The following is a 23,993-nucleotide window of genomic DNA, read 5'->3' as shown; positions in this document are numbered from 1 at the left end:
GCTTGAAGACGAGTACTGACTTGGCTCTAGCCCTAGCGGCCTGACTCCAGCTTCCAAAACCCTGTGAGAAGACGATGCCTATCCTGACACCAGCGACTTCCAGAAACCCAAGGAAGACTGCCTGAACTTAAAAAAAGACCAGAAATCCAGAGGACAGTGGTTCTGTCCCCAAAAAACCAACACAAAGGACTCCAGTGACCTGCCCACTCTGTACCTGATGCCTCCGGCCCGTGTCCAGATGGACCACTGACCCAGAACAGGCTCCCCAGCGATCCTGACCTCAAGTCCAGCATTGGCTGACCCCTCCTGGACTCCACGACGAAGCCTACAGCCTGACTCCAGAGGTTCCCCCTGACCACGACCTGCTCCGGTAAGAAGGCTCCGACTTCTAAAGGCACCCCTGCACCCGATGCCCCTGGGCCTTGGTGAGCCAAATTGATGGTGCCCTTATGACCCCCAACATCGCTACTTACCTCTGCTGTTGTTGGTCTACCTCCTAAAACCTCCGGTGCAACGCCTGCAGCCTGTTTGTTGAAAGCAAAGTCTCCATTTAAAAGCATTGGGTGCACGATGCTGAAATTGCATCCTGCACCCGACTGCCCCTGTGCCGCTTATGGTGTATGTTTGGTGCTGCTTTATGGCTCCCCATGCGGGTCCTAACCCCCAAACTTGGCCCCCTGCAACCGATTTACTTACCTGCCAGCAGCGTGGGTTCCAGCACCTCCAGTCTCCGTTGACATGCATTGGGCTGAACTTCGATTTTGATCTCTGAGCCTGGCCGCACTGTACTGCTGTTGGTGCAGTTTTGGTACTTAACTGACCCTTACCCCTTGCTAATCTTTGGTCCCAAAGACTGGAACTGTAAGTTGAAAACTGACCTGTTTGACCACATTGTTGGTTTCCTCCATAGGATAACATTGAACGGTTCAAAAATTGCAGTGTCTGCTTTTAAAGTAGAAAGTAGTTGTATTTAAAACATACTTACCTTATTACAAAGATCTTGGTCTTAAAATAAAGTACAAACAAAGCTTATTTGTCTAAAATGAGTGTGGATCTCCTTTCAGTCATTTGTTTATTATTGGTCAGTGTTGTGCAACAAATGTCTTACACTCCTCTGGGTTAGGCCTAAGGCTGCTCACCCACCATACCACTAATAGAGCACTTTGGGTTTTACATTTAGCCCTGTCCACTTTTGGGGAACCCCTGGACTCTGTGCACGGTATAACCACCTAGTGGCATACCATATATAGAGTCAGATTCTTACTATGCCTAGAGCCTAAGTTTCCTGCGTCTGCATCATGTTCAATGCCAAACGAGAGAGAAAGAACCATGTTGGAAAGGAGCTCGATAATCTATTTCAACTTAATTTTATTGCAGGCTCGAAAGGCTTGTCTATGGGAGTTCCTGGCCTGTGAGGATTGTCTCCAGTGGTCCACCTCCACTGAAAAGGAATATGAAAATGGTCTGACCAGAAACTACCTGGGCTCTTCAACCAAAATGGGAAAGTTAGAAAATAGTAGATGAGTAGTATGTCCTTCCTTTTGGGTTGGGGGGTCACTACTTGAGTGAAATTAAGGGAAGCCAGCATATCTATCAGGATGCAGGCTAGCCTATGTGTAGTTATCAGTTTGTAAATTGAAGCCCCCTAGCAGCATAAAATTATCATTTAATAGGGTCAGAGCTTTGAAGAGCGACTTAATAAATTGCCCCACATGGTGGTAAATCCAGGCACTAGCTAAAGAAAGCTGGGCAAATACCGAGCGAAAACCTAGACCCTCAGCTCCCAATATTTCAGGCAGCAAAAACTGGTGCAGTGAAACACATGCTTGAAAGCAATGGCTACCTCACTACCCTTCCTTTTCACCCCTTCCAAGTGCACCAAAAAGTATCCTTACAGAATGGCTATTTATATGTCGGGAGCAACAGTCATTGAACCATGTTTAAGTCATAAATAGAAAATCTGGTCTTAAATCACTCAAAAGACTATATAAACATAAAAGACAAGAGATTGTTGGAGCCCAGAAATGGCTGGGTTCTCGGTAAATTCCATGGCCATCTGTATACCGGGGCAGCGGGAGAACAACGCCTACCGTGGGACCTGGTCACACCTAATTGCAATGCTCCTCTTTCCCTAGCCCGAATGTGCCTATCAGGATGTAAACATGCCTTCTTTGAAGATACAATGCCAAAATTACAGCCAATCATGACCTTCGCTTAAACTGCAAGGGCACCACTGAGTACAGCCCTGCCGAGTTTCCCAGGTCCATGCGTGACTAGCTGCTCCAGTGGTGTAGAGTGCAGTGAAAAAGAGTGCGGAAGTTGAGAGTAGAGTTCATAGAGTAAAGTGGTGCAGACTAGAGTAGAGTGGTGCAGAGTGAAGTGGCAATAAGGGGCAGTGGCATAGAGTGGTGTGGTGCAGAGTGGAATAGAGTGCAGTGGTGTAAAGTAGAGTGTAGTGAGTGGCGTGGAGTGGTGCAGAGTAGAGTGGAGTGATGTAGAGTAGAATATGCAGAGTGTGGTAAAATGCCATTACAGACAACACATTTTCAATTGAAATGACCATAACATTTGCAGAAACATACAGTTTTACTAATAAAACTATACAGCGCACATACAATAATGTGTGGAAATGGCATTACCTAGTGCATTGACTTGTTTTGATCATATCAAAGTATTTGATTCCAACACACTTCAGAATGAACAAAAAATGTGCTTTATTTGTGCGTTCGAAATTCTGATATATTCTGAAATACTTGCACAATTCATTTAAATGTTGTTGTGTGCTAGAAAAAACTCTTTACTACCCCAGTATCCAACAAGATGGTCACATAAATCCTCTCACTTTTAAGTAAGAGAAAGAAAAGTAAACGACAAAGCTCCATCAGAAGACAGAGACTGATATTTAATTTTAAATTGTTTAAATTGCATTTATATAGCACTTCCTATCCCTGACAAGGCATTGAAGTGCTCTACAGTGAGTAGCACGCTACCCAGGAGCCTATAGTTAGTGGTCAGTCCATTAGTTATTGGGGCTAGTTTTGAATACGCATTCCATGCATTCATGCCAGTTTCTTTGTGTTGTATTATTGACACAGATCTGATGATTGTAAGGGGCTCTGTGCTTGCTGGAATTAACAAGAGAGTTATGGTTTCCAAAAAGAGGTTAAGATGAATAGGCATGATATTTAGAACAACTTGTAACATAAAAGGCAGGCAGAAGGGAGAAGGGAAACCGTGGTGCACTTAAAACTAAATTAGGGGATGGAAGTAAGTAAAGTTTGATAGAATGTAAAATTTCATACAAATTGTAAGGAATAATACAGGTGTAGAATTTTTACATGCAATTTGTGGATGTAAACCCGCTGAAAGAAATACTTTTAAATTCTGCTCCTACGAAATGTAGCTCACGCATTCTTTCTAGAGGCACTTAAGAGGTGACACCAATAATTCTAACAGTGAAAAGAAAGCCCAGTGCTTGTTGAGACTCCACTACTGTCAAGTAGTGCAACAAATAAACACATTTTATTACCTGTAATCACACTGAGAACACCCCAAAGAGACCCCTTATACCTACTACAGCAGTATATTTGATACTGTAAAGAATTGTTACGAGTATGCAAATCATATGCACCATAAACTATACATATAATTTGAGACATATGTAAACACCCACCAATTTAAAAATACAAGACAACAGATACACACATTGCAGCAATCATTAGCATGTTCATTCCACGTTTGTGACTCATTCAATACCTGATTCAAACAGTACTGCCCATTGCATGCTCCTGAAGACCACCCCCACAGAACACACAATATGTCCAGCAGAGTGGATGTGTCTGAGGTCACCTCCACCTTCTAGCATCTACCCTTGTCTTTGAATGCACAGTGAATGTGACGAGATAAGAACAAGATTTACAGGCCTGTTTACAGAAAGGCCCACTCATGGAAGAATACAAGGAGAGTTGGTGTGCTTTGCTCCCTGGGAGGGACAAACTCACCCTGCACAGCCTAAACCAAATAAAGCCAGCAAATAGAGGGTCAGAAAATGTAAGTTACAAACAAACAAAGCTAATGGTAAGCCACGGGTGGAATGCATTCCCAAGGAAGCTTTCTGAATGTCCCCAAGATGTCTTTAGCAGCTGTCTGGAAGGCTTCGACCTAAAAGAGGACTGAAACAATGTGAGCAACTTGTTGTTTAAGCCAATATGATTGGCTACTGCTCAATCAGTCGGAAGGTACGCTTAGGATTGTTTTAGGTGTGGCCAATAATATTGACTAAAACCTCCCTATATCTAGCTGCATCAGCTTTCCAGACTAGAAAGTTATGGAAACCTTGTGAGCTGCCTTGAGTAAGAGAGGTGAGAGTGAATTCCAGTGGAATAGATTAGTGTGAAAATATATAAATGCTCCCAGGTTTAGTGTTAGTATCAGTACTGACTAAACAATAATACGACTATAGAGTTTAAAAGTGGTAATATGGCTATAGAGTTTTACGGAGGGAGGTAGGAATGGGCAGGCTGGATGGGCCTACAAGTTTCAATTAAGGTGCTTATTTTTTGATGGGGGTTTCCTTGAAAACCTCTGAGCTACAGCAAGACCAATGAGCATAGTACTTGCATGCTCAATAGAATAAAAGAGAAACGTGTACTTTTAAGCAGGCCAAGGAAATCAGCAAACAATTTGGAAAAAAAACATTTGTATTCAGGTGACCTCAAGGCGGATTGGTTAACAATAGGGCGTGGCCCTCCAGATACAGATGTCTTGGAGGCTGAGCATCGGCAATGCCAGCTCTCACGAGCCTAGAATTTGCCAGCCACTTATGCAGGTGGCTTAGTCGATGATGCTTATATCGTTACAATGTTCTGAAACCCATCGTAGGTGAATGGCGGGCGTTTTAGGGGACATGAAGACTCCTTTAACTGGCAGGCGAGCTGGTTGACTTCGCAGGTGGTGTACTTCTGGTCACTTCGGAAGTAGACCCCATCAGGAGAGTAGAGGGAAGGGTCTTTATCAAAATAGTTGAATGGTCTCAGAAAAAAACCTGCTGAGTTTCCTGCCGTCGCAGTGTTGGGAACGTCCTCAGAGTGTGGAATGTGAAGGAAGCCAGCAGTGATCCAGGCAACCAGGTCCTGGAGAAATGAGAGACCAAAAATATATATTTTTTTTTTTTTTTTTTTTTTGAAAAAGTTTTTATTGAACAATAATACGGTTACAAGTATGGGCCTACAACCACCCGGGCCGGCCGCTAGGTACATAAGGAAATATACACATATCAAGGCTACAATCAGTTCCCAGGGCACTGCCCCGCAGTGGCTCAAGATAGTTCTCGAAGAACGGCAAGCGTCAGTCCAACAATAACAGAAACAAAAGGAAAAACAATAACAACAAAAGGCGAGTTATGAGGGATACCAGTGCGGATCAGGCTCCCCCCGGGAAACTCCAGTCAGAACATTTGAGCAATCCGCTAAAGAGAGGAGTACCGGGAGGCCGGGGACGGAGGGGGGGGGGAGGAAGGGGGTCAAGGGAGATGAACGTCCATATGTAGTTGTTACAGAAAGCGCCAGGAGCCATCAAGGGTCAGGGGGACATGGCGATATCAGTGTCTACCAGGGGGGCGTACAGATGCCTCCGCGATACGCATTCCATTGACCCCAAATTCTACCCCACGCCCCCGGCTTGCCACGGGCCACATACACTGTCTTCTCCCGAAACATACACCAGTCCATATTCTCCTTCCATACTGACACGGTGGGCGGCCGTTGAGCGCCCCAAAGTTGCGCTATATCCCTCTTGGCAATCATGTTCCCTAGGGCCGCCCACCGAGTCTGAGCCGCGCTGTAGTCATTGGGCTCCCACACATTCAGGACACAGCGACGCACCTCCGGCAGCAGCACAACCCCGGTGACCCGTCCCATAATCGTGTGGACCCGGCGCCAGTAGTCCGCCACCTCGCGGCACTCCCAAAGGATATGAAGAAAGGTGGCGCCGAGCCCACAGCCTCGCTTACAGAGCCCGTCGTCGGAAAATCCCATCGAGACCAAGCGCGGACCCGTCACATACACCCGGTGGAGAATCTTGAGCTGTACCAACCGGAGACGAGCCGGAATGGCAACCTCCTTGGGGGACGACAGTGCAGACTGCCAATCTTCGTCGTCCAATTCGACCCCATCCCCAGTCCAAGCCTCCCGAAGGCGCACCAGGAGATCCGCCCGGTGATTAATCAATTTTTTATAAATTAAAGAAATAGTACTATCAGGGACATGTCCGTCAAGTATGCGGTCCTCGAGGGGCGAGGAAACAGGGATCTTGGTCCCCTCCCCGAAGACCGAGAGCAGGGCGTGTCGAGACCAAAAATATTGATTTGTTTAATAACTGTGTAAAATTGTATTCACTTTTTTTTCATCCCCTTTGCACCTGCCCTCCATCAGTGATTTACGTGTCAATGCAGGTCAAGACACACCTGTAGCAGCCATTGACCATTAATTTATGACCCTAAACAGCAAACAAATTTCCTCATCGTATATGGTACACCAGAAACCTTTTATTGCTATTGTATTGTATTGTATTTATTTTACTGTAGTAATATTATATATAAAGAAACCTCAAACTCAATGTAAATTGAGACAGTCCTCAGACCTTTTGCCTGTAACTGTTCTGTTGAACTGTTTAAGTAAACAAACTGTTCCTGTTCTGCCAAATGCCTTTGGTCTTCTGTTTTTCAGGGAATTCCAATTTCAAGCAACACAGCAATCAAACGTGACTGTTTACAAATGTTCCTAGGACTTATGCCAGGGATCATAACACTGATCTAATTGAGTAGTTCTCTCAAAAAGTAGGTTGAGAACAGGAGACAATGTCAATAATGAAACACAATTGTGTGTTAGTGTGAGAGCTCAAATCTATGGACATCATAATCTCAACAACACTTTTATCCATATAGTGGCTGCTTGTGGGGAACAGGAGCCCCCAAAGTACACTGGAAAGAAATGCGAGAAAACGGGAACAATCCAGAGCCCAGAAATAATCTTAGTTTGATCATCTTTATCTTCCCACAAGCTAACAGTGGAACCACCTGATCTGAACAATTTGAGGACACTGAAGGGGATATTTAAATAATAGGTCGGTAGCAAACTCTATCACATCTTCTGCACAGATGTTCAATGGTAACTGGCAGTGCCAACTAGTGGCATCACTGTTGTGGTTGTGCTTGCCTCTGCATATCCAACAACGGAGAGGAAAGGAGAGTCTGAAGAGGAAAGCATGGCAGGGAGCATCTAAGGCTCAGCCGCAACTTGTAAGATCAAAAAAGCTCCTTTCCACAAATGTGAACACATAACAGGACCTCTGAAAGGATTGCTGGGACTATGAAATGTGATCGGTGGAAATGATTGTCTGCTGCTCCTGGCATTATTCTGGGCAGCATCCCATAAAATATGTTTTGCTTCTTGATGCCACTACAGAAAGGGACCAAGCATATACATCTCGACCAGAAGAGTAAGGCACCACAACTGTAAAGCACTGTCTTACCGCATAATTAACCCCCAAAGTGTTTCTCTATTATTGAACCTCATGGAACTTGAGCTCATACGGCATGGCAAGCTACAGGCCCATGTCGTACACAACTCACTTCAGATTTTCCAGTAAGACAACAAATATGATGTAGGGAAATGTTTGAACCAATGCTTCTTGACCAACAAATGTATCTCCTCTGTTCTCTTACTGAAGGGAACTGTGAAACCATCAAGGAACTTCAAAAACTGAAGAACCGGGCAATAATTAAATTTGATCAGCTAAAAGTACGAAACTAAAGGTGACACGTTTTATTTATTTTAGATTTGTCAGTTGTGGAAAACGTCCCTGACTAAGACGTTTGACCATGGTTGGGTTGGTTGACGCTCTTCGTTGATGGTCTTCTTCTTGACACACTACCCTGTGCCTTGCTAGATTTCACTGCTTATTTACTAAGTTTTAATTTTTCTCAATAAGCTGAGCTGCAGCAGCTGGTTTATGAGACCTGAACAGGTGACGTCAAACGGGGCAATTGCTGGAGGTATATGGAGCCGATATAGAGATATGGAATCATGGGATTTGAATTCAATTCTCTGCTCCGCCAGAGTCAAGTGGAGAGATGTCAGAGTGGCTGTATGAAATGCTTACGGAGTCAGTCGCGACGGTGCTGGTGAGTCCAAAGCTATTACTTGAAGTCATATTTAGTTCTCAGAGATCGCATTATCGGAAGGTCAAGTGAGAGAAACCTTATAAAAAGGGATTCAAATGCAGGTGGGCCTGCACTCTGCCTAAGAGAGAAGAGTTTACATCCAGATTAAGTAGAATCTGGAGGTGATTATGGAGACCATGAACATAATTGTGTTTTTCGACTATCAAAATGAGATCAGCATGTGCACGATAGGAGATGAAAGTAGAGCTTGATGAAGAGCATATGAGGATTGGCTAAAGAAGTTAGACATTTCCAATGAAATATTCGTTCCCATAAATTGAGATGAAAGCAAGGGGTGCATTCTTGGCAGGATGATGCAGGCAACTTTTTGGTCTTTGCAGAAGATTTTTGGTAGACTGGTGTGACTGGCAACAATTGTCTGTCTTCAGTGTCTACTATTCTTGCCTGCCAGACACACCTTAAATAGAATTAAACAGATATGCCCCTTTCAAAGCTGCAGTGATACCTACTCGTGACTCAGATTGACGTGTCACTAAAATATCGACGCATGGTTAAAGTTTTCGATGCATTGCAGCCCTTCAGTACCCCAAACTCTGTCCTCATGTAACAATTGTCACTAAGATTTGCACATCCAACAGATGCATCTTAGATGCATGTATCATTGCTTGTATCTTGGGACAAGTCTCTCTCCCACCATTCCTGTTTGGGCCAACTAGTCAGAATGCATATTGTTTGCGGAAGTCTTTAAACCGCACCACTCAAATAGTTTCCCCATCTATGTGCACCATCAGTTATTGGGAAAAGTATGCCTTTTGCACATGTTGAGTTAATGGGCATTTCTGTGTCTTTTATTGCAGGACTTCTGTGTCATTCCCTACAGAGCCAACCTCCCCCTTCAAACCCTCTTCACGCCTCCGTCTTTCTCTCCTACCCATTATTTTACTACCTAATACACATAGTTAGAGCTCAACAATTAAATTGATACCTTTGTGGAAGTAAAATGCTGTGCTTTGGCCTCCCATTAATTTCCACACATCTCCTGAAATCCAGTTATAGCTTTCTCTTGGAATTGCAGCCCATAAATCCCTCTGGCTCATGCACATTTAGCAATGTAATACAAACAATAGATAATGTTACACTCTGCACACCTTTGATTTCACAACCTGTGTCCTCTTCGCATGCAGGGGCTTCAGATGACTTTGCTGAAGCATCCTTTGTCAAAATCAGAGCTATACAGTGCACCCCTTCAGCCCCTGCGGCAGTAAGTCCCTTAGTCTGACGGGGCAGCACTTGTCCATGCATTTTGAAGGAATATATGACGTTACAATGCAGTCTTTACATTGCAACTACCATTACATTGTATGATTTTACAACACGTCATTACAATGTATTTTTTAAAACTACCATTACAGCGCATTCCATTACAACACATACCATTACAACGCATAATACATTTAGGGCAACAGTAGGGTAACTGTTGGATAGTGTAGGGGTAAAAATTACTATTCCCATGCACCCCAAAACCCATACCCACGCTCATGCTCAACAAATCTCCATTACTTACCTTATAATGCGTTGTAATGGTATGCGTTATAATGGCATGCGTTGTAGTGACATGCATTCTAATGGCATGCTTTGTAATGGCATGCGATGTAAAGGCAGTTGCATTGTAACAGTTGCGTTGTAAAGGTAGGTCATTGTAATGACTGCGTTGTAATGGATGTTTCTCCTTTTGAAGATTTCATCACCACTTCAGTTAAAACTAATATCCCATTTACTTATCGGTAATCTTCATTACCCCGAATAAAGTCCTGCCCGTCTGTTCTGCTCGATTTTCCTGGCCTTCTTGTGTTAACAAGTGATTGAATGTGACTTCAGTCTCTTACCATTCAAGCCTAAGGGTTAGAGTAGTGAATGGAGCCTATTTACTAGGCACTTCGACATGATTCTGTGCTCTTCCCCATAGATCAGGGCTTGTACACATAGCCTAGGGGATAGATTCGTTAGTATTAGGGATAACCTGTCCTATAGTGAGGGTATTTCATGGAGCTGTGCTGAATTCAGGCCTGGTAGGCCTCAAACGGGAGAGACTCCATCTTTCTTTCTGCTTCGGCAGCTTGGGATGCTTCTAGGTCAAATATAATGTTTTAGTTATGAGGTGTTATTCGCTTGGAGAGAACCGGTTCAGGCCGGCCCTTATCGAAGGATTGTATTTTTCTTCATGCCGAAGACACTACATCAGGCCGGCCGGCTGGGAACGTGTCCTTGGTACGGGGAGGTACAAGAATTTGGTGGGCGGCAGGTTACGGGCCGGAATTTTCCATGAGGAAATGCACCTCTATATTAGTGAAAGTCTGAGGCAGTTACATGTTCAGTCCGTAGGCGGCATCTAGCCGTTAGCAGTAAAGCTACTACTTATTCCAGGGAAGACAGACGCCATCTTGAAGGCGGAGAAGAACTGAGAGAAAGATGCTTTCCTAACAGAATAGCCAGAGAGGAGAGAGTAGCCGATAAGGAAGAGGTCCCAGTGACTCGGAGAAGGGTGATTCCAGGCGAGCCGAGGCACAGACGAGAAGGGAGCCTAGATGACCACTGAGTGCAGGCTACATACTACTAAGGTGATGTCGACCCTTTCTTATTAGAGTGTACAACTTAATCTTTCACTTTTCTTTGCAGGTTATGTGTTATATCGTAATGTTATGTGATTGTGTATGCAATGAGTAATAAAGTATCCAGTTTGTAGTGAACCAACATGTGCTGCGTGTTCTTGTATAAGAGGGTAGCCTATTCTTCTAGTCAGCTGCGGCTACATGAACAGATGTTAACCCTGATCAGGTAAGTGGTAACTGAATAAGGGAAAGAGGAGCCCCTCAAACCTGAGAACAGGCTATGCCCGAACTGGCAATCCTTGTGTGATCTGATGAATAGTGAGACTGAGTCCCTTTTTGTATGTTATGGTGATCATAGGATGAACTGTCGTATGAGACTGCCGTCTGGGTAGAGAGGTCTGGGTTCGTATGGGACCGCGAGGCCGCCACTTGTGATACTGTCGTATGGGCAGAGAGGTCTGGATTCGTAGGGGATCGCGAGGCCGCCGATTGTGCTGATACTGTCGTATGGGCAGAGAGGTCTGGGTTCGTATGGGACCGCGAGGCCGCCACTTGTGATACTGTCGTATGGGCAGAGAGGTCTGGATTCGTAGGGGATCGCGAGGCCGCCGATTGTGCTGATACTGTCGTATGGGCAGAGAGGTCTGGGTTCGTATGGGACCGCGAGGCCGCCACTTGTGATACTGTCGTATGGGCAGAGAGGTCTGGGTTTGTATGAGACCGCGAGGCCGCCACTTGTGATACTGTCGTATGGGCAGAGAGGTCTGGGTTCCTATGGGACCGCGAGGCCGCCAATTGTGCTGATACTGTCGTATGGGCAGAGAGGTCTGGGTTCATATGGGACCGCGAGGCCGCTACTTGTGATACTGTCGTATGGGCAGAGAGGTCTGGGTTCGTATGGGACCGCGAGGCCACCAATTGTGCTGATACTGTCGTATGGGCAGAGAGGTCTGGGTTCGTATGGGACCGCGAGGCCGCCACTTGTGATACTGTCGTATGGGCAGAAAGGTCTGGATCCGTATGGGATCGCGAGGCCGCCGATTGTGAGATCTTGGTATGCATAGTAGGAATCCCCTGTCCTTAGGTGATAGATTTATGTGGTTGTAGGATTGTAAATAGGTTCTAGGGAGGGGGGTAACGTTCTGGCTGGGTTAGTGAGGCTCTGATGAGCGAGTTCTATCTGATCCGAAAACCCAAGCAGAACATTTGGCGTCACGAACCGTTTACGAAACCTGTGTGCGTTGTGGTTGTATCGTGTTTGCTTCTGGTGCGTGCGTGGTTTCGTTTGTATATTATTTTTACGTAACTGTGAGTGTAGTTTTCTTTTCTCTTTCTTCTTTTTCTTTTTCTCTTTTTCTTTATTTTCAAACATGTTTTCTAGAAAGTCGAAATCTACTTTTAAGTTACCCGTTGATATTCCCGGCTGGGATTCGACGCCTTATGAAGCCTTAGCCCGTGAGTGGGCTGATTCTACTGGTTTGAGTGAGAATTGGAATTCTTTTTTGGAGCTGGCGGAGCCGGCTGATGTGATTACTTGTTTACAGAAGGCGCCGGTATCTAAGGGTGATGAACTTCCCGTTTTGGGGCGCAGAGGTTGGATTGTTCTGTCTGCGTACAGGATCCTGCATGAGAGGTTGTTGAAGTTACAGAATGTGCATAAGGATGTGGAAGCGAATTTTGTTGAGATTCAGAATGCTCATACTTTGTTGCGGTGTCAAAATAAGTTACTTGCTGACAAACTTGAGACGTACCAAACTATTGCCGAGAGGGCGGCTGTGCGAATTGCTCGTTATAAATACAAAAATCGGCGTGGTCGGGTTTCGAAGCGAAAGGTGCGTCTGGTCGTGGCGAAAGCCGGACTGGATTGGAATCCTGATGAATGGGATGGTAATATCTGGAACTCGAGTGATTCTCCTTCCTCGGGTGAGGAGTCTGCCAAGCGCGAGTCCTCTCGCTCCGGCCGTGATTGTAAGTCTGCTTCTTGCGCCTCTGATGGTGCACTCCATGATTGCGTTCGTCCTTCGAGTGGGGTCGATGCTTCTTACACTGATTGTTCCTCTACGTGTACTGGTCGAGCTCCTTGTGCTGCTCGTCCCGCGGTCTCGGTGCATCCGGTTTTTCGGCAGAAATTGCAGCAGGCTCCCGGTGCTCCGAATGGTATTGCTTTAGACTCTTTGGAGGATTTTACTCAACAAGAAATTAGTGATATTTTACAAAGATTTCGGCAGCGAGCTGGTGAGTCCTTACTCACATGGATGGTGCGCCTTTATGAACTGGGCGCTGCTGGCATTATGTTGGATGCTGGCGATTGTTTGAAGTTTTGTTCCTTGAGTTCGGATTCTACTGTACAGGATCATTTTCGTAACTTTAATGTTGGTGGTCAAATTTCTTTGCTTCAATTGGCGACTGAGGGTTGTAATCAAAAATATCCTACTGAATCTGATTGGCCTGTGAATGACAAACCGTGGTATACTTTGCGCGATGCTACGCAACGTCTCAAAGAGGAGGTGATGAAAACGGCAATTTTTCTGAATACTGCTGACAGGTTGCTTGATGGTTTCTTGACATCTTCTGTGCGGAATCGTATTATTCGTTCTTCCCCTGTTGCTTATAAGCAGGTTATGATGACTTTATTGATTAATCAGACTGGTAACATGTTATCTGTGGTGCTGGAATCGGTACGCCAACTCGGTGAGTTGGGTGAGTGGTTTAAACCTGAACGGCAATCCCGGCCTGACACTCGTACTCCTGGTGACAATAAACTTACTAGACGTGATATGTTTTTTGGTCTTATGGCTGATGGTGTGCGGAAGGAGGACATTGATGGTGAGACCACTTCTCGTTTGTGGGAAATGTTTCGCAAACGTGGCTTGGATCAAAAGGAGGGTGCCCGGCGTGTTCGGACAACTGAGTGTGATCGTGGTTTTTCCGACGGTAGCGGTGATGACGACCGCCGTGGGCGCTCTGATCTTCGTGATGATCGACGTTATGTGCGTGATTTGTCCCCCCGTCGTGAGAGAGACAGGGAGAGAGTGGGGGAAAGAGAGAGGGGGAGAGATGATTATGTTAACAGCAGACGTAGAGATGATAGGGATCAATCCCCTGAGTTGAGAAGGAGAGAGGATTGACACATATTGGCCGATCGAAACCCGCAGTACAATGCAGGGAACAGTAATCCATTTCGTAATGGAGATGGATATGAACAGGAGGTATCGATACCTAGGTACCGTGAGAGTCTTTATCCTGATTTATCCTGGTACACGGAACACAATAAAAAGGACTAGGAAATAGGTCAAGCTCCAGTACACAGATGGGCTCACAGAGATAATAGACCCTATGTAGATATTGATATTTATTGGAGACATCGTAATATCCAAAGGGCCCGAGCATTGGTAGATACAGGAGCGGAGGCCACTCTTATTCATGGAAAATCAAAGAAGTTTAAAGGTCAGCCTTTTACAATTACCGGATTAGGTGGAAAGGAAACTCCCGCAGTTCAAACCTTACTTGAAATGAGAATAGGTAGAATTCCTAGAAAAGAATACTCTGTATTAGTAGTGCCACTCTTAGAATTCATAATTGGAATTGATATTTTGAAAGGAATGACTTTGCATTTAGATGATGGATGTTACCAATTTGGAACTAAACATTATATATCGTCCAGGCCTGTACGGGTTGGTCGTTTAAGAATGCCCCCCATAAAAGTTCCCCAGGCGACAAAAGTGGTTCGCCAGAAGCAGTATCGTATTCCAGGTGGTCATGAAGAGATTAGTACCACTATTCAGGAGTTGGTGGATGCAGGAGTTATAACTCCAGTTACTTCTGCTTGGAATAATCCTGTTTGGCCTGTACGTAAGAGTGATAATTCTTGGCGCATGACTGTTGATTATCGAGAATTGAATAGACACACACCCCCTTTGACTGTTGCAGTACCGGATGTTATTACCCTAATTGAAAGAATCCAAAAACATCCAGGTACATGGTATGCGTCCATTGATATTGCTAATGCTTTCTTTTCGATTCCGATTGCCCCTGAGTGTCAGGAACAATTCAGTTTTACTTGGAACGGGCGTCAGATGACGTTTAGAAGTCTTCCTCAGGGCTATGTGCATAGTCCTACGATATGTCACCGGCTGGTGGCAGAGCATCTGGCTGAGGTACCGGTTCATCCACAAATTCAGATATGTCACTATATTGATGATATTTTGATCCAAGGCGAATCACGAGAGGAAGTTCAGACCCAATTGGATAGAGTCATTGAGTGCCTGCGTGAGAAAGGTTGGGAAATCAACCCGGATAAATTACAAGGTCCGTCCCAAGCTGTAAAATTTTTGGGTATTAATTGGCATGAAGGGCACCGAGAAGTGATCCCTCAGGTTAAACAGAAAATTCTTGATTTTGCAGTTCCGAGAAATAGGAAAGAAGCCCAAAGCTTCATTGGTTTGTTTGGATTTTGGCGCCAGCATATTCCTCATTTGAGTCAAATATTGGCCCCTTTGTACCGTGTCACTCGTAAAAAGAATGCATTTGAATGGGATAAACCACAGCAAGATGCGTTCAGTCTGGCAAAAGAAGCAATTCAGCATGCTCTGGATTTATGGCCTGTATGTGATGGTGATGTGGATTTGAATGTGTCTGTACAAGGCCTTTATGCGAATTGGAGTTTGTGGCAGAAACAAGGCAAGAGTAGAGTACCGTTAGGTTTCTGGACCAAAAAGTTACCTGATGCTGGTGAGCGTTATACACCTTTTGAGAAACAGTTACTTGCATGTTATTGGGCTCTGGTGGATACCGAGCAATTGACTTTGGGACATGATATAGTTTTGCGACCTGAAATTCCTATCATGCAGTGGGTTATGAGTTCGCCGAAAACTCACCGGATTGGACACGCTCAAGAGGCAAGTGTGATTAAATGGAAATGGTATATACAAGACAGGGCACGTGTGGGACAAAAAGGAGTTGCATCTTTGCATGAGCAGGTGGCACGGGCGCCATCAACTGAAACTGAGAGTGAATGTTCCGTACCTTTAGTACAGGAATCTCCTGTTAAGTGGGGTAAACCTTTTGATGATCTGTCCGCAGAGGACAGAAACCATGTCTGGTTTACGGATGGTTCAGCAAGGTTCATAGGGACGAAACGGCATTGGAAGGCAGTGTCCTATAATCCGATCACACAAAAATTGCTGAGTACAACTGGTGAGGGTAAGAGCAGTCAATTTGCTGAACTCTATGCTGTTTATCAAGTTCTGAAACAAGAGTTACCTGGCACATGTCATATTTTTACTGATTCTTGGTCTACTGCCAATGGACTGGCAGTTTGGTTACCGACTTGGCATTTCCATAGTTGGAAAATCCATTCCAAAGAATTGTGGGGAAAAGAATTATGGCAGGAGATTTGGGAAATGCTCCCACAGAGTACTGTTACAATCTTCCATGTGGATGCTCATACCCCGATAGACTCTCTTGACAAATTCTTTCATAACATTGCAGATGAGAAATCTAAAATTGCTGAGGCAGTGGTGGACACGCAAGATTCTGATATTGCGGGATTGGCGAAATGGGCCCACCAGAAAGCAGGACACTTTGGAGAGAAAGCCACTAGCAGGTGGGCTGCTGATCGAGGAATTTATATTCCCCTAGATTTAATTAAAAATGTTATTCTACATTGTCCCATTTGTCAGCATAACAGGCAGCGCAAAGTGCCCCAAATTGTTAAAGGTCATTTACATCGCGGGAAATTGCCCGCTCAAATTTGGCAGATTGATTACATTGGTCCACTTCCTATGAGTAGGAATTGTCAATATGTTTGCACCATTGTTGATACATACAGTGGACTGTTGGTAGCCCTTCCCTGTAAGCAAGCTACCCAATTGAATACTATTAAAACATTGGAATTGATTATGATGTATTATGGTGTGCCATTCCAAATTCAATCTGATAATGCATCCCATTTTCGTGGAAGATTGGTACAGGAATTCTGTGTGGAAAACAGTATTGAATGGGTATTTCATATACCATATTATCCACAGGCCTCGGGTCTTGTGGAGAGGTTGAATGGCCTGCTAAAAGACCAACTTCGCAAATTAACAGATGACAAGTATAAGAATTGGCGAGATTTTTTGCCTCAAGCGCTATTGATTTTGAATAACCGTCCTTTTCTAAATGCTGAATCCCCACTTATGCGTTTGTTTCCTCCGAATGTTGATGCTAAACCTAACGAGATCAGAGAGACTGTGATGTACTGGGAGATTGCTCCCGGAGCTTTGGCTCCATGCAGAGCGACCCCAGGATCGGCAGGTTTAGACTTGCATGCCATGGATGACACCATTATAAAGAGTAAAGATCGAGTCATCATTGAGACAGGTGTTGGTGTTCAGACACCACCTGGAAATTTCGGATTAATTGCCCCTAGATCGGGGCTGGCTGTAAAAGGCATTCAGGTGCTTGGAGGAATCATTGATAGTGATTATCAGGGAGAGATTAAGGTGCTCCTGCTGAATAGCAGTGAGGTTGACTTACTGATACATAAAACTGACCGAGTGGCTCAATTGCTAATAATGCCTGTCTTCAGTGGTGAGATGGTAAAAGGCACTGCCCCAACGTTGCTAACTGTACGAGGCCAGAAAGGTTTTGGCTCTACAGATAATCCTGGGGCCAGAGTTTGGGTGCAGTCGCCTAAGAATCCCCCTGAACAAGCAGAGGTCATTGCAACCGGTCAAGATAACACCATTTTAGTTATGAGACCAGGGAAAGATAGCTGGGAAGCAGTCCCGGCTGACAAATGTTACTTACGAGAATGAATAATGCCTGTATTTGATTCTCTTTCAGATCATTCTTTGGACTGTTGCTGCAGGATGTGTCGGCGTCGGGCTGTTTTCGAGCTGGTGCGACGAGAGAGGAGGGATCCCATCAACCCGGGATGAGTTGAAAACCCGAGTGTCGCGTTCCTTCGCTGCGTGGGATTCGTCGCCAAACTTTTGGGTTACATTGGCCAAGCAAGTGACGAAGACCCCTCATTTCTGCTTGACACCGATGAGATCGGTAACTGATATATTGGCAACCTGTTTGGTTGCTGTCCCTGCTTCATTGGAGACACTGACTCATATTTTTAATATAACAAATGCTCGTCCCAATGTTCTTCTGGGCGATTTCGCTGCCCATGAGTATTGCCGCTTGTGTACTGTACTGTCAGACCCGATACCGCCTGTCCAGTCCCAAATAGTTACCTATAATATCACACAAGGCGATTTATGTTTTTTCCTTACTTGTGATCCTAATGCGATTTCTGAATGTATGCGTTTAAAATTGCAAGGTGCCACCTCATTCACCGCTCATGAACGAACTTTGTGCTTTCAAAGGACACCGAAAACATGTACTTCTGTTCAGAACAACATGACTTGTAAGAGTATGGTAGTTACCCCCAGTCACTATCGCACGATGTTACTACCTGCCGGATGGCTTTTCTCATGTGGTAATACTTCCTGGCCATATATCCCCGCAAATATTTCTGGAGGCCCTTGTGCCATTACTAGACTGAGCCTCCTCATGTTTTCCTCACATCCGAATGCCAACTCTCGTGTGATCCGAGATACAGTGAGGTTACAGGAGGATTGTGACTCATCTTTGCATTTATATTCCAAGTCTGAATACCTTAGCCTGGCTGTTTCAATTGTTGGTGTTCCTGCTTTGGCAGTTTATAATGCCAAATCTATTGGGAAAATGGCCTGCTGGATGTCAAAATCCATCAATAATACTTCTACAATCCTGTCTGACATGCTATTAGACGCCCAGGGTGAACGAAGGGCTATCTTACAAAATCGAGCGGCTATTGATTATCTTTTGCTTAAACATGGACACGATTGTTCTGATTTTGAGGGTCTTTGTTGTTTTAACCTGTCGGATCATACAAAATCCATTCAGGTTCACATTGACAAGCTACATGACTTAACAGAAGAAGTTAGAAAACACATTGATCAGGGCTGGTTTGACTGGCTCTTTAATTGGTTGCCTGATTTGCATTTGTTACGTCAAATATTAGGAGGTATTCTGATTACTATCGCCATTTTGATTTCCATTTGTTGCTTTATTCAGTGTATTCCTTCACTACTTCAATTCTGCACACCTGGTACTAGACATAGATCAGTTAGTTTTGTTTCGTATTATTCTTCCACAGATGTTAGTTCTGTTTAATGAATGTTTAATAGACTGAAGTCAAGGGTGAAATGTTCTGCTCGATTTTCCTGGCCTTCTTGTGTTAACAAGTGATTGAATGTGACTTCAGTCTCTTACCATTCAAGCCTAAGGGTTAGAGTAGTGAATGGAGCCTATTTACTAGGCACTTCGACATGATTCTGTGCTCTTCCCCATAGATCAGGGCTTGTACACATAGCCTAGGGGATAGATTCGTTAGTATTAGGGATAACCTGTCCTATAGTGAGGGTATTTCATGGAGCTGTGCTGAATTCAGGCCTGGTAGGCCTCAAACGGGAGAGACTCCATCTTTCTTTCTGCTCCGGCAGCTTGGGATGCTTCTAGGTCAAATGTAATGTTTTAGTTATGAGGTGTTATTCGCTTGGAGAGAACCGGTTCAGGCCGGCCCTTATCGAAGGATTGTATTTTTCTTCATGCCGAAGACACTACATCAGGCCGGCCGGCTGGGAACGTGTCCTTGGTACGGGGAGGTACAAGAATTTGGTGGGCGGCAGGTTACGGGCCGGAATTTTCCATGAGGAAATGCACCTCTATATTAGTGAAAGTCTGAGGCAGTTACATGTTCAGTCCGTAGGCGGCATCTAGCCGTTAGCAGTAAAGCTACTACTTATTCCAGGGAAGACAGACGCCATCTTGAAGGCGGAGAAGAACTGAGAGAAAGATGCTTTCCTAACAGAATAGCCAGAGAGGAGAGAGTAGCCGATAAGGAAGAGGTCCCAGTGACTCGGAGAAGGGTGATTCCAGGCGAGCCGAGGCACAGACGAGAAGGGAGCCTAGATGACCACTGAGTGCAGGCTACATACTACTAAGGTGATGTCGACCCTTTCTTATTAGAGTGTACAACTTAATCTTTCACTTTTCTTTGCAGGTTATGTGTTATATCGTAATGTTATGTGATTGTGTATGCAATGAGTAATAAAGTATCCAGTTTGTAGTGAACCAACATGTGCTGCGTGTTCTTGTATAAGAGGGTAGCCTATTCTTCTAGTCAGCTGCGGCTACATGAACAGATGTTAACCCTGATCAGGTAAGTGGTAACTGAATAAGGGAAAGAGGAGCCCCTCAAACCTGAGAACAGGCTATGCCCGAACTGGCAATCCTTGTGTGATCTGATGAATAGTGAGACTGATTCCCTTTTTGTATGTTATGGTGATCATAGGATGAACTGTCGTATGAGACTGCCGTCTGGGTAGAGAGGTCTGGGTTCGTATGGGACCGCGAGGCCGCCACTTGTGATACTGTTGTATGGGCAGAGAGGTCTGGATTCGTAGGGGATCGCGAGGCCGCCGATTGTGCTGATACTGTCGTATGGGCAGAGAGGTCTGGGTTCGTATGGGACCGCGAGGCCGCCACTTGTGATACTGTCGTATGGGCAGAGAGGTCTGGATTCGTAGGGGATCGCGAGGCCGCCGATTGTGCTGATACTGTCGTATGGGCAGAGAGGTCTGGGTTCGTATGGGACCGCGAGGCCGCCATTTGTGATACTGTCGTATGGGCAGAGAGGTCTGGGTTCGTATGGGACCGCGAGGCCGCCACTTGTGATACTGTCGTATGGGCAGAGAGGTCTGGGTTCGTATGGGACCGCGAGGCCGCCACTTGTGATACTGTCGTATGGGCAGAGAGGTCTGGGTTCGTATGGTACCGCGAGGCCGCCAATTGTGCTGATACTGTCGTATGGGCAGAGAGGTCTGGGTTCGTATGGGACCGCGAGGCCGCCACTTGTGATACTGTCGTATGGGCAGAGAGGTCTGGGTTCGTATGGGACCGCGAGGCCACCAATTGTGCTGATACTGTCGTATGGGCAGAGAGGTCTGGGTTTGTATGGGACCGCGAGGCCGCCACTTGTGATACTGTCGTATGGGCAGAAAGGTCTGGATCCGTATGGGATCGCGAGGCCGCCAATTGTGAGATCTTGGTATGCATAGTAGGAATCCCCTGTCCTTAGGTGATAGATTTATGTGGTTGTAGGATTGTAAATAGGTTCTAGGGAGGGGGGTAACGTTCTGGCTGGGTTAGTGAGGCTCTGATGAGCGAGTTCTATCTGATCCGAAAACCCAAGCAGAACACCGTCCCAATCATGTCCCTTCCCACCCCTTCTCTTTTGTTGTGTCTGGTCTTGGTACTAGCAGGCATGGAGGCAGGTGGGAGGGGCCTTTATTCAATTAAAATAAAGAAAATACTAGTGTGTTAGAGAGGAGGTCGTATGAGGGGGTAATGGCCCCATACACAAGCAACAGACCAAACCCCCATTATGATAAGAACTGCAGTCCCAGACACTAGCAACAGACTCGGGCCCCGAGCCCATTACAGCGGCAGCACGTTATAACCCCGCTGTCAATACAACCAATGAACACAAACGCATACAGAAAACCAGGCCCCATTCTTATTAAAAAACTAAAGGTCTCAGGCCCCGATAGCAGGTCAAACTCCACCCACCATCAGTAAAATACAAGCATTTGCAATGAAATAGGTCTCGCATTTATAAGAGTTTGAGCTATTGGCATTGTAAAATTACAATGCCTTTTATTTATGTTTTGGTTTTAAAACAAATAAAAGGCATTGTCATTTACAGTGTCAGTAGCATAAACTCGCATAAAAGCAGTGTGTGGAGTGCAGCAGTGTGCCGCGTGCAGCAGTGTGCGGCGTGCAGCAGTGTGCGGAGTGCAGCAGTGTGCGGTATGCAGCAGTGTGCGGCGTGCAGCAGTGTGCGGCGTGCAGCAGTGTTTCGTGTAGCAGTGTGAGGCATGCAGCACTGTGGCGTGCAGCGGCGTGCAGCAGTGTGCTGCGTGCAGCAGTGTGTTTCGTGTAGCAGTGTGAGGCATGCAGCACTGTGGCGTGCAGCGGCGTGCAGCAGTGTGCTGCATGCAGCAGTGTGCTGCGTGCAACAGTGTCATGCAGCATGCAGCAGTGAGTAATGCAGAAGTGTGCAGCAGTGTGTGGTGTGCAGCAGTGTGCCGGTTGCATCAGTGTGTGCCGTGCAGCAGTGTGTGGCGTGCAGCAGTGTTTCGTGTAGCAGTGTGTGGCGTGCAGCAGTGTGCGGCGTGCAGCAGTGTGCGGCGTGCAGCGGTGTGCGGTATGCAGCAGTGTGCGGCGTGCAGCAGTGTGGCGTGCAGCAGTGTGCTGCGTGCAGCAGTGTGCGGCGTGCAGCAGTGTTTCGTGTAGCAGTGTGAGGCATGCAGCACTGTGGCGTGCAGCGGCGTGCAGCAGTGTGCGGCGTGCAGCAGTGTGCTGCATGCAGCAGTGTGCTGCGTGCAGCAGTGTCGTGCAGCATTCAGCAGTGAGTAATGCAGCAGTGTGCAGCAGTGTGTGGTGTGCAGCAGTGTGCCGGTTGCATCAGTGTGTGCCGTGCAGCAGTGTGTGGTGTGCAGCAGTGTTTCGTGTAGCAGTGTGTGGCGTGCAGCAGTGTGTGGCGTGCAGCAGTGTGCGGCATGCAGCAGTGTGCGGCGTGCAGCAGTGTGCGGCGAGCAGCAGTGTGAGGCGTGCAGCAGTGTGAGGCGTGCAGCAGTGTGTGGCATGCAGCGGCATGCAGCAGTGTGTGGCGTGCAGCAGTGTGAGGCATGCAGCAGTGTGAGGCATGCAGCAGTGTGAGGCGTGCAGCAGTGTGTGGCGTGCAGTAGTGTGTGGCGTGCAGCAGTGTGTGGCGTGCAGCAGAGACACGTGGAGGGTCAGGAGAGACGTGGAGGGTGAGGAGAGACACGTGGAGTGTGAGGAGAGACACGTGTAGGATGAGGAGAGACACGTGTGGAGGGTGAGGAGAGACACGTGTGGAGGGTGAGGAGAGACACATGTGGAGCGTGAGGAGGAGACACATGTGGAGGGTGAGGAGGAGACACATGTGGAGGGTGAGGCGGAGGGTGAGGAGACACGTGTGGAGAGTGAGGAGAGACACATGTGAAGGGTGAGGAGAGACACATGTGGAGGGTGAGGAGAGACGTGGAGGGTGAAGAGAGACACATGTGGAGGGTGAGGAGAGACACGTGTGGAGGGTGAGGAGAGATATGTGTGGAGGGTGAGGAGAGACACGTGTGGAGGGTGAGGAGAGACACGTGGAGGGTGAGGAGAGACACGTGGAGGGTGAGGAGAGACATGTGGAGGGTGAGGAGAGACATGGAGGGTGAGGAGAGACACGTGGAGGGTGAGGAGAGACACGTGGAGGGTGAGGAGAGACACGTGGAGGGTGAGGAGAGACATGGAGGGTAAGGAGAGACACGTGGAGGGTGAGGAGAGACACGTGGAGGGTGAGGAGAGACACGTGGAGGGTGAGGAGAGACACGTGGAGGGTGAGGTGGAGGGTGAGGAGAGAGACATGTGGAGGGTGAGGAGAGACGTGTGGAGGGTGAGGAGAGACGTGTGGAGGGTGAGGAGAGATGTGTGGAGGGTGAGTAGAGACACGTGGAGGGTGAGCAGAGACACGTGTGGAGGGTGAGCAGAGACACATGTGGAGGGTGAGGAGAGACACATGTGGAAGGTGAGGAGAGACACGTGTGGAGGGTGAGGAGAGACACGTGTGGAGGGTGAGGAGAGACACGTGTGGAGGGTGAGCAGAGACACGTGTGGAGGGTGAGGAGAGACACGTGTGGAGGGTGAGGAGAGACATGTGGAGGGTGAGGAGAGACACGTGGAGGGTGAGGAGAGACATGTGTGGAGGGTGAGGAGAGACACGTGGAGGGTGAGGAGAGACGTGGAGGGTGAGGAGAGACACGTGGAGGGTGAGGAGGGTGAGGTGGAGGGTGAGGAGAGACACGTGGAGGGTGAGGTGGAGGGTGAGGATAAACAGAGTTGGAGGGTGAGGAGAGACGGAGGTGGAGGGTGAGGAGAGACCGAGGTGGAGGGTGAGGAGAGACCGAGGTGGAGGGTGAGGAGAGACCGAGGTGGAGGGTGAGGAGAGACCGAGGTGGAGAGTGAGGAGAGACCGAGGTGGAGGGTGAGGAGAGACCGAGGTGGAGGGTAAGGAGAGACCGAGCTGGAGGGTAAGGAGAGACCGAGGTGGA

General features: G+C 46.8%; 1 protein-coding gene across 2 annotated transcripts in view; it reads right to left on the bottom strand.

The window, feature by feature from the left end:
* Positions 1–2,694: 2,694 nt before the first annotated feature.
* Positions 2,695–23,993, bottom strand: part of LOC146869542 (amine oxidase [copper-containing] 3-like) — a 97,984-nt gene continuing 76,685 nt past the window's right edge. For both annotated transcript variants that reach the window (XM_085604300.1, XM_085604236.1), the window contains one exon: positions 2,695–5,132. In XM_085604300.1, coding sequence (XP_085460426.1) covers positions 4,848–5,132 — 285 coding nt within the window. In that variant the 3' untranslated portion in view covers positions 2,695–4,847. The remainder of the gene's footprint in view (positions 5,133–23,993) is intronic.

Source organism: Triturus cristatus, chromosome 1_1 (genome assembly GCF_964204655.1).
Source record: "Triturus cristatus chromosome 1_1, aTriCri1.1, whole genome shotgun sequence".
NCBI lineage: Eukaryota > Metazoa > Chordata > Amphibia > Caudata > Salamandridae > Triturus > Triturus cristatus.
The sequence above is the reverse complement of the archived record's forward strand: the minus strand, read 5'-3'. Positions and strand labels throughout refer to the sequence as shown.